At 36.4% G+C, this 12198-nt stretch overlaps 1 protein-coding gene across 1 annotated transcript in view; it reads right to left on the bottom strand.

Moving 5' to 3' along the window:
- Window positions 1-7192, bottom strand: part of VGLL3 (vestigial-like family member 3) — a 49262-nt gene extending 42070 nt beyond the window's left edge. The window contains exon 1 of the mRNA XM_014549301.1: window positions 7154-7192. Within this exon, the coding sequence (XP_014404787.1) occupies window positions 7154-7177 (24 nt within the window). The 5' untranslated portion in view covers window positions 7178-7192. The remainder of the gene's footprint in view (window positions 1-7153) is intronic.
- Window positions 7193-12198: the final 5006 nt, after the last annotated feature.

Below are 12198 nucleotides of genomic sequence, written 5' to 3' on the forward strand. Positions count from 1 at the left end.
GCTTTCAAATAAAAATGAGAACATTTGGATGATTTTAAACATTTTTAAACATATAATAATAGTGATACTAATAGTTAAAATATTATGCCAGACACTTACAAAACTTTATACTTATTAATTGCCCCACTTAATCCTTACAATTCTATAATGCAGTTATTGCTATTCTCCACATTTTCCACATTTTAAACATGAAGAAACAAAGGCACAGAGAAGTGAAGTAAACTGCCAAAGCTCACCAAGCATGTAAGTGGTGGAGTCAGAATGTGTAATAAAAATATGCAGATTTACATATCTGTGTACATGTATGTGATGAAGAAGAGCATGGGAGGGGTATCTACTGTGGGAATAAAAATTGCCAAAATGTATTTTGTATTGTTTTTCTGTCTGGTAAGTTTTTCGTTGTTATTTTCTTATTCTTGCTTTTCAGTATTTCCAAACATTTGTCATCGAACACACATTACTTTTATTATCAACAACTTTAATGTGAACTAGATATAAGGAAATAATGCTGAAGATTATAAAATTCATTATCCTAATGACAGAATGAGCATTCTATCATCTATATACCTGTAAAACTTGATCCTTTGTCATACTATGTTTTTAATTTCAGAAAAAAATGCATGCTGGAAAATAAATGTGAGTAGAAAAAATAAATCATTCTAGAAAACTCACTAATCACTGAGTTTTTATAACAAATGTTATCACAACACCTAACTCCAACTCTTATGTTTCTAAGCTTCAAAATCTGTAGCCACAAATTATAAATGCTTCATTCAATAAACTAAACTCTTTCCCCTAGCAGTGAATATGTTGTTCTTGCATGAGGTAAGTCCTGAAATGTTCAGGTATATTATGAGCAACTGCTTGTTATTTTGAGGCTGCTATTTATAAATATGTGTATTTATAAATATGTGTATTGATTTTTTGTTTAAAATATGTATCAATATAATTAGCACTTTGATTATCTATTGATAAGTAGATAATTCATTCCTTGTGAGTGTATGTGTTCTGCTGGTGAATAGGTGGTTGTAATGATTGAGTGGTTATATTTCTTATAGTCTCTTTGCACAGATTTGAACATGTTTATAGCTAACTCCATTAGTAAAAACACCACAGTAGCATAAGTTATATATAAAATGAGGGACCGATGGTCCCGCTATGCCAAGGTTACAGGTCCAATCCTCTGTCAGGGTGCATACAAGAAGCAACCAATGAAAACATAAGTGGGTGGAACAACAAATCGATCTTTCTCTCTCTTCCTCTCTCTCTAAAATCAATCAACAAATTAATAAAATTAAGTGAGGGGATTGATCTAAATGACCTCTAAAGTTACTCCTAACTTTAAATTCTGTTATAAAATTAAATGAATATTATGATTTGTTAGTCAAATCACAGTCCTGTTTCTCTGGGCACATGTGCATTTACTCGGAGTCATACCACGTTGAGCACATACACACACTCTTTGCCTAATTCTCTGGCATATTAGAAAGAAGCAGTTTTTATATGGGAAGGAAATTAAAACTAATCTACAGAGTAGCTTCACTGTCCACAAGAGTTCATTATTATCTATGAAGTTGATTTTAATTTTCTGTTAATGTCCAGTTCAGCCTTAGTTTGTGAGAATTGAGTTTCACAGTTATTTCATTTGTTTTCATCTTGGCTGTGTTAATTACCCAAAGAAGGCAATGCGTTACTTTATCCCAATTAGCAATCAATTATGAGATGAAATAAAACTAAATTGGTACATATGTAAAAATGTTTAAATTGCAAATCCTAATATAAATGTAGTGGAGTATTATGACCTATACCAATAATATATTTTTTTAATTTTTTAATTGATGGTAGTTGAATTTAGTGTATACATTTACTATTTATTTAAAATTATAGAATTTGATCATTGCAAACTAATTTTATGTTTTCCTTTTTAAACCATTGTTGAATGGCTGGATACAAATAAATCTAAAAATTACATACTTTTCAATATAAAATGGGGAAAATTGAGCAAAATCTGCTACCCTATCATAATGCCTTTTATTAATCTATTTTCTAAAAATCATTCTTTTGTTGATGGACACATTGATTCCCTATATTTTTATATATCATATAAATGTAATATGTCTGCCTATGCACATATGCATTTATATGAATATATACTAATATATTATTCCTTTTGATATGCAAACACCTGTGATTCTACTAAAATGTCTACGTTGACTCCTCTTTGTAAGTAAAAATTTTTGGAACTATTATAAAATATACTTCTTTTTTTGTTATTATTCTCCCAACTCTTTAAGGCAGGTCTACTAATTACATAAATTTGACTGGAGACTATCAAACAAAAAAAAATGAAAAGGGAGCCTATGACATATTTACCAATAAGGAGTAAAAGAGGAATACTTATCATTCATTCCCTCTTATACATTTTTCATATTAAAACTGGGGCAATTTTCACAAATTAGAGTGAATCAATTTAAACATTTACATTTACAATACACACACACACACACACATACACACACATTTTATAGCCTTACCACCAACATCAGTGTTTAAAGGGAAAATTCTAAAGTATCCAAATGGCCTGATAGCTACCTAAAATGCTAACATTTAATTTGCATACATTTTTCAAACACTGAGTCTGAGCATGAAGAAAACAGAACAGAATTTAAATAGCAATTGATCGATATGCTGACATTCACAACATCCTAATATTCTTCTGCATGGACTCCAGCCTCAGCTACTTTCCGTGACCTATGCTTTAGAGTCTAAGTTAGACTGTAAATCAATTATTTGCCCTTTTTTAAAACTATGTTACTCGTGTGCACTTTTCTGTATCACTTTGGTGTTTGTTCCCTGGAATGAAACTTTCTTAGTGTTATCTTCTTTCTTGAGAATATAGAAAGTTCAAAATGTTGAGAATAAATCTCAAATCATCAAAACCTAGATTTCTCGAAACAACATTGAAAAGCAATCTAGTTCATATTTTCTCAAAACGCACAATCATTCCCTAAAAAGAGTCGAAAATCTCTCAGAAATGTTCTTGCTCTTCTTATGAAACCCTGAAGAATGGTTAGCAAAAATAAAGAACCCATCCAAAGGGACTTCAAAAACTACAAGTTGGTTTATTTAATGCACATTAACTGGCTCGTCTCCATCTCAGAGTAATGGCTATTGTCCAGGTAAAATGACACTCAAGTAAAGAGAAACAATGAGCAGGTTAATAGCCACAGAGCTAAGACTAACTCAGGAAGAGGTTAAAGGAGCGGTGTGAAGGAGGCGGCTGGGCAGTGCAAACCGTACCCAGCCACCTCGCAGCCTGCCATTAGGCGCAACAGAAACAAACTTGCACAGGAATGTGCAGGGGAAAGGGTTTGTCTGACAAGAGAAAGACTTCCATGTCAGGAGCCAAATACCACTAACTCCCCAAGGCTTAAGCCTAAGAAAAGCCAAATGATTACTGTGCATATGTGGAAACTTTTTTCCTAAGGAAACAAAAGTATTTTAATGAATCATTGGATATTTTGAAACAGCTTTTTGCTTTTTCTTCTTCTTTTTTTTTTTTTACTTTCGACTGGCTATCTTTTCTAAATGCAACAATTTTATGTCCGAAATATGCTTTGGGTATATACGAGTAACCTATAATACTAGCCAGAAGTAACTGTTTCAAAATTGTGAAGTCCATAGAAATAGCACATTGCTCTTTGATCATATTTTTCTGAATTCACTTGAATAACAGATTTTAAAAAATATCTCAGACAGACATGAAATTTTGATCCTTAGCCTATTTGGAAGAGGAGGAATCAGGTTATGGGTGGGTGGGTCAGGAGAAGGAAGATATGCCACAAATTTTCATATTTTTGACTAACTCTCTCAAACACATTTTGAATAATTATTCCCAATTTACATATGCAAAAACTGAATTACTTGGCTAGGGTCATCTAACTACTAAATAGCAGAGATAGAACTAGAACCTACTTCTAACTACCTACAAAGCATGTACCGAGAAAATAGACAGCAGGAAATGAGTCTCTATAGGATATTTATTTTAATTGAATAGGAAAACAGATGCCCAGAGTCAGCATGGCATCACAAGCTAAGTAAGGGGAGTCTAAAGTTATCTATAACATTAAAACAATTAGTAAACATGTATCGGAAGTATGGCTATTAAGAAATGCAGTATTCTTCATTATATACTAGTATATTGATGAAACTGAACTTCTATATCTAAACATGTATTGTCCCCTTGACCAGTCAGATAGATAATGCAATTGCTGACCATATTTCTGGAAATCTTTTTGGGAACAGTGAGCAGAGCCAGTTTGTGAAGCACAGTCACACCTTGAGATTCTATTTGTTTGCTATTTTTAATTTGTTTTGTTCTTAACAGTTGTAAGGAGCAAACCAAAAATAATATTAACATGATCAGCTATTTTTTAGCACACTTGCCTCTCAATGATTCTGGTCATGATCAAAAATCAAACCAATTATTTTTTCAAACCCCTCTCCTCCAAGAATGAACATTTTCCATTCATGATCAAAAAAATATGCCACAGGCTTAGAGAGAATTTCAAAATTTTCATTCCCAAAATTGTTTAAGCAACAATCACAAAATGAAGGTATGTGTTCTCTCTCAAACTGACTACTATGAATGAAACAATAGTTCCAATGTATAAATTTCCGGTATATTTGTATAAACCTATTATAAGACTTAGGGCATGATTTCAGTTTTTAAAGATGTATCTGTTATTCATTGAATTGTCCATTAGTTCCTATTTTGTCAGTAATAGTGCATAGACTTGGAGCCACAAAGATCAAAGTCATAGCCTGCCTCTAAACTTGTAGTTGGGAAAGCATTGTAAGGGCAATAGAAAGTAAAGGGAATCTTATAGCTTATTCATATGGCTAATTGTTTTATTTCTTCAAGGAGCTAATACTCAAAAATTTAAAAATAAGAAAAGTAAGAAGGTAAAGTCAGGTAAGTTACTAATTGTTTTCTTGTTTCTAAGGAAAGCTAGATGAGAAGGGAGCACATAGGAAGGACTGCAATAGGAGAAAGGATTTAACCAAAACTTGTCCAGGAGTCTGGGTAACCTTCTGGCCCTCAGCTTCCTCTTCTGAAAATGAGGAATTTTGACTTGATTATATTATAGATCTGGTCCAATTCTATATCCTAATAAGCAACATGCTGGAGCTCTAGAAAAATTCACACTTAATTTTGTTTCTTTCATTGGTTGCCTCATCTGATTTTGCAGGACACTAGCCAAAAACACCCTACAGACCATTGAAGACTAATTCATTTCCAGACATGGGTCATCTAGCCCGATTCCTAGGAATTAGTTTTGGTACTTCTTTTATCTGTCTTCACAGTAACAAGAAATAATGCATCCTTTGAGGCCCCCCACTAAGTCCCACACGGACAAGTGTTTTGGCATACTAAAATAACATACTTTTAAGAGCAAAAGACACCTGTTTACTTTAGGTCATTTTGCTTTCCTATATTAAAGTAAGAGATAAGTGAAAAATAGCTCAGCTACCCCAGTTCAGACCACACTTGTAAATTACTGGCATAAATCTGGTATCCACTGAACTATCTATAAATATGGTATTTATGACTTCTTTCTAGCAGCAGATGTTTGGGTCTAATGGTTCAAGGCACTCTTAGGGTCTTCCTAAATGAATAGTTAAAGCAGAAAACCAGCTGCTTAACGATATGTGTTTTGAAAGATTCAAGGCACAGTTTTGCACCCCCCCCCCAACTATTTCCTTTACTTGTATCTGCCAGAGACTGATATTCAAGTATCAGAGAGCTTTTGTTTCTTTCTCTTTTCTCTTTAAAATGATTTTTATTATTTTCCAACCACAGTTTACATTCAATACCATTCCATACCAGTTTCAGATGTACAGCAAAATGGCTAGAAAACCATGTACTCTACAGACTTGTCCCCCTGCTGCCCCAAGCACCCACCTGGCCCTATACCCAGTTATTTCAACATTATTGACTATATTCTCCATGCTGCAATCCACATTTCTGTGGTTATTCTGCAACTACTAATTTGTACTGCTTAATCCATTCACCTTTTTGACCCAGCCCTCTAACCCCTTCCCCTCTGAAAACTGTCCATCTGGTCTCTGTATCTTTGAGTCTGTTTCTATTTTTTTTGTTTGTTTGTTTGTTTTGTTCCTTAGATTCCACATATAAATGAAATCGTATGGTACTTGTCTCTCTCTGACTGGCTTATATCACTTAGCATAAAACCCTCTAGGTCCATCCATGCTGTCACAAAAGATAAGATATCCTTTTTTATGGCCAAGTAGCATTCTATTGTGTAAATGTACCACGGCTTTTTTATCCACTCATCTATTGATGGGAAACTGAGCTGCTTCCAAATCTTGGCTATTGTAAATAACACTCTAATGAGCGTAAGGGTGCATATATTCTTTCAAGTGAGTGTTTTGGGTTTCTTTGGATTTATTCCCAGAAGTGGAAAAGTGGAATCACTGGGTCATAAGACAATATTTTTCTGAAAATAATACCTTAAGCTATTTCCCATTACTAGATGTATTAGTTTTTTGTTTGTTTGTTTGTTTGTTTTTAGAGAGAGAGAGAGAAAGGAAGGGAGAGAGATAGATAGAAACACCAATGAGAGAGAAACATCATCGATTGGCTACCTCCTGCACCCCTCCTCCTGGGGATCATGCCTGCAAACCGGACATGTGCCCTGACTGGGAATCAAATCAGTGCCCTCTTGGTTCATTGGTCAGTGCTCAACCACTGAGCCACACCAGCCAGGCTGTTTTTTGTTTTGTTTTGTTTTACACTAACTGGAAACAGGACCTGTGGGAATTTGATCCAGGTTAAGCACCCAAGTTTTAGAATAATAGTCACCTAACTCACAAATTTGTTTTAGGATCTACCTTAAGCATTCTGAGCATAATATTTTTAGTCTCCCTGAAAATTCCCTTTGCAGAGAAACATAAGACAGAAATATACATACTGCCTATTGGTGTAAGCTCAGTGTTTTTTCTGTAATAGCCCAGAGTCAGTGTACAGGGTGCCACCCCAACATCATGAGACTTAGTAGGTGCTCAGTGAAGTGGAGCTTCCTTGCATTTATCCAAAATACCCTTCACTTGAATTTTCAAAGGGCGTTACCTTGTCCTGGCATTTGGTTTCCATCACTCCGAATGATTTTATAGATTTCAAGCCTGCCTTTACTATCATTATTGTAATCTTCATTCTGGTTGACTGCCAGAGACAACAATTCAGTTAGTTATTTTAAAGTTTAATTTTCTTCTCTAGCTTTGAATCTTCTGGCTGCAAAGTTATTGGGAGCATAAAACTGTGGGGCACATTAAGCTCCTAAGTCTCTGCAGTCAAGTAAATCTGTGTAGTGTGGAATTATAGGGGCTGTTTTTTCTCAAAGAAAGTCCTGGATGAATTCTTATAAACCCACTTAAGTCCTTGTTTACAGTTGCAAAAAAAAAAATTAGATCCTGCACCGTAAATAAGTGGACTGTGTATTGAAACTACTTAAGATATAATTGTATTCTTTCTTCTTCATGAATCTAAACTTATGTTGGAATAGCAATGAAATATGAGGCACTTAAAGCTGACTGCTAATACCACTTCTTGCATATTATTTTAAATAAATAAATGTTCATTTGCTAAGTGGATATCCTACCTCATCAACAAAGGATGCAACATGGATAGCAAAAGTCATTAGCATAATACAAATGCTTGCAAAAGGCCTTTGGAATGCCTAAACTAAAAAAGTACACTACCAAGGACTTGGAAAGAATTTCAAGCTCCAAGGCCAAAGAATCTACTGCATATTAATCTTCTTTATCAAGAAGTTGATTTGGAGCGCGAAAGACAAGAATAAGCTTATTGTGCAATAGCAAAAAAAAAAAAAATCTTGGGATACTGCATGGCATGGTGGAAAGATGCTATATTGGGGAGTAGGGAATTCTGAAGGTTCTAATTTTGTCACCAATTAGCTTTGAGATATTTAGCCAGGCATCTGAGTCCTATGACTATCCATGTTCCTGTTTGTAAAAGGAGGGCTTGAGGCAGGTTTTTCCAGTTTTTTTTCCCTGACAAACAAAATCTCAGAGAGGTTTTATTACCTAACCGAGGTGGCATAGTCCAGAGGAAGAGTTTGAACTCCTACAAATTTATAACTGGAGTTCCTCCCAAGGGCATTGAATTCTTTCAAGTGAAAGATGCATGCAGTGACTGTCATCTTTGAAGAGGACAGAGTAAACGTGCTCTTACTTGAAGCCCGAAGTATGATTGCTAAAACTTCCTACATCCAATTAGAAAAGTAGCTATTGTTCTCAGCTTTCACTACCCCATCTACGAATTTTACAATTCTGAAAGTTTTGCTTTAAGCATCTTCCCGAGGTTAACATTATTATAGAGGGTGGGGCGGGGTCAGAGAACAACAGACTGTCTGCACTTAAGATGAGAAATCCACTGGGTATGAAGAGAATCTATGATTTCAGATCATTTCCCTCAATGTTTCCTGACACATATTTTGAATTTTTTTCTTGGTTCCTACTGTCACTGTTAGAATACAAGTGCATTCCTCTCTACACATGTTCTGCAGTGTCATCGTGCCTTCAGAGCATGTGCCGAAAGACTGAGTCAAGAGTTCTCATGAGATGTGAGGGGCTGATGTAGTAAGGCTATAAAGAGATGGTGGGCCAGGGAGTTTAGCATTCTTGGCAAATCCTGACTCTGCAGAGAACACGGCAAGATTTACGCAGAGCCATGCAGTTTCTAGGAATGAACGCCAGGGCCTATACAATTTACCCAGACATACTTGCATATTACTTGGATTCATTCAGCCTACTGTACACCTAGGTAACACATTGCAGTTAGCTATGGCATTACAGTACTAACCCATTACCCACCTACAATGTATACGTTCAGTAAAAACCTTAGTTTAAAATTTTAAGTGTACATTTCTGCTGTTAGGAAAAAGTTGAAAGTACACATGTCTGGAGTAGGAAGTTCTAGTGTTAACATATTACTTGGATTCATTCAGCCTACTGTACACCTAGGTAACACATTGCAGTTAGCTATGGCATTACAGTACTAACCCATTACCCACCTACAATGTATACGTTCAGTAAAAACCTTAGTTTAAAATTTTAAGTGTACATTTCTGCTGTTAGGAAAAAGTTGAAAGTACACATGTCTGGAGTAGGAAGTTCTAGTGTTCCAAATTTTTTTTCAGCTATATGGTCATACATGAAGAGGACAAATATACCTATGTTTAAAAATCCATCATAATGAACCATTTTAAAGTATACACCAATTTACAAGAACTTCAGAGCTATATAGATTTGAGAAAAAATCAGTTCAAAGATACACTACTACAACTGAATACAGAAGTCATATAAAACTTCAGTGCGCTGTCTTCTAACATTTTATTAATGATCATTACACTTTATTAATAACTCTATCATTTTTTCTGCTTTTTCCCCCTTTTTTTTCCTCCTCAACAAATCAAAAGTTTAAATGCAGTAGAAGTAGTAGCCCTTATTTTTGTCTCCCAGGCAAGATGCTATTAGGGGTCACTTCCCATGTACGGAGAAAAGGATCTTCATGGATAATAATGATAAAACCTTATGGAATGCAAAAACAACCAAAATATGTATTCTCAGATGACTGCATTGGGGCCAAGTCAGTATCAGTCCCACTTCACCCACGCACCACACAGTCTAAAAATGCTGTCAGCCTGATAAGAATTTCCTGATTTACTCTTTTTTTCCAATAGAAAATATAGGTCATCAAAATAAACTCCTGACGGTGAAAGAACAATAGTTATACTAGCAAGTCTCTTTTTCATTTGTTAGCCAGTTATAGGCAAATAGTTTCTTTACTTGACTAAAAAAAAGAATTAATCTTGAACAAGCCATTTTGGTAAAAGCAAGATAAAAATTTGCAAGCACATCTCTCAACTAGGTTATTTAGGTCAACTCAGCCACACATCTATTTAAACAAGATCTACAGAATTCCAAAGTACAGTGGAAATTGATCATTATTTACTAATATGTGCCCCTTGCCAATGTTGACAAGTCAGGTAACAGAAAGAGCTCATTCTTCAGTTTATTGGTAGTCTTAGCAAAAGAATGAAATTTGGGGATTGAGTCTCAGGTCTATTGCAAATGTTAGGTAAAGGACTGGAGTTGTTTCTTATTGAAAGCTAAATGTTGTGGCTTGTAAGTTATAAATTTTCTGTTATTAAATTTTAAAGTCTAGCCCCAAAAAAGTATTATAGTTCTAACCCCGGTCACAGATTCTTCATATTTTAATGGGGTTATTTTCACAACTCTAGAAAATAAAACCTTATTCACATCTACTAGTTCAAGTTATTTTTTAAGGGGAAAAATACCTTCCTGGATGTTCAGTAAAGTCTTAGTCTGTTGCACATCCACATTCCAACTGATAATTGAGGGCCTCTACCGTCTCCGCGATGGAAGCAAGGAGAGGAGGAAAGGGTGTGTCACCCAGGACAGTGTTATTAAACACAGAAACTGATTTCCAGCACCTCTTTGCCTCACTCCCTAACTTGTACTAAATGGTTTTCTTCATTATTTATATCTTTTATATTTAAAGCCAAAGAAAGACAAACAGCATAACCAAAATGTTTTACTCTGTCATCCTTGACCACAAATTACAAAATGTTTTCCCATTCTCCTCCCCAAAAGTAATCTCTGAGATGCTGAGCCTGCTGAATATTAAATAATAAAAATGATAGCAAGAAAGTAGGGTTCCTCCTCTGTAGTCTTAGTTGGTCCTTGCGAACCTCATTGTGTGGCAGAAAAATCTGAGGCATGTACCCTTTCTGAATCAGATGAACTTCACAGTGCCTAAATTCTAAACAGAAGTTATGATTTCTGTCCAAAGAGTAGCACTACAAATCTAGCAAAGGGACAGAGGGAAAAAAATATAGAAATTAAAAGGCCAGATTAACTAAAGAGCCAAACCCTTAAGACTGTCATAAAACATATAGTTCTTGAGAAACAACAAATCAATAAATTCAGTGGATTGTAATTTTCTAACCTTACCTAGTTCCCTCATAAGTGTATTTTTTAAGTCTCACCAAATCAACCCACTCTAATCCTAAGGGTCTGAAGAGCCTGCTTTGCTATAACCCAGAGCCAGCACTCGCATGTGTCTTGTGCAGCATAACTAAGCTTTGACACACTCTACTGGTGTCCAGAGAGGAATACCCAGGGGTACTGAGTGTCCAGTTCCCCAGAGCCGTACTCTCCCTTCTGAAGGACTATGTCATCTCCCTGGCTCTGGGACCCCTCTCACCAACAGCATTCTCAGTCACTCTCGACATGGTAGAGAACCCTGATCCAAGGCACCTCTTGGCCAGAAGGACACACACACACACCACACCACACCACACCACACTTTCAACAGGCTGAACTCTAACACCTCTGTGCTTTGGTGGAATGCAGGGTGAATGCCGGTGGGGTGAGGATGAAGAGGGCACAGGGGTAAAATATATGGTGACAGGAGACTAGACTTTGGGTGGTGAGCACACGAATCAATATACAGATGATGTATTAAAGAACTGTACAGCTGCAACATTTAATGTTATTAAACCATTGTTACCCAAATACATTTAATTTTTTTAAAAGTGAATGAGGAACTTGGGGACTAATCCTCGTCCTCTAAGTGGTAGTCTTAAGAAGACACACTCTGCAAAGAAGTTCTAGTAACGTTTGAGAGACATTACTCCACACCGTGTTCTACCATAAAAATCCCCATTCCCTGAGCTCACCGTCCAGGTAAGGCTACCTCCCCTATCGATGTCAGGGACACATTTCATCCCCTCAATCAAGGAAACCCTGAAACGCTCAACCTCTCCAAAAGAAACAAAATATTTGGTTTAAGGGAAGTTTACTCACATACTCCTAGGACAGATGCCCTTGGTGAGCTTCAGAGAACTGAGCCCTGAGAGCTGGGGTGGCTATGAGGGGCGCCTGTGAGTTCCGGTGACACACTCCCCGAAGCCCCCGGCCAGGTAATGCCTCCCTTCCAGCCCCCGCCGTCCGCCCCCCGCGCGTCCCTTCCTGAAGCCTCGCCTCCTCTCTTCTGATCGCTTTCTGCTCGGGGCGCTTCCGCAGGTCCCAGAGCATCCTCCGCGCCACGGCCCCCTACGGGACGTCGCC

Source organism: Myotis brandtii, unplaced genomic scaffold, assembly GCF_000412655.1.
Source record: "Myotis brandtii unplaced genomic scaffold, ASM41265v1 scaffold546, whole genome shotgun sequence".
NCBI lineage: Eukaryota > Metazoa > Chordata > Mammalia > Chiroptera > Vespertilionidae > Myotis > Myotis brandtii.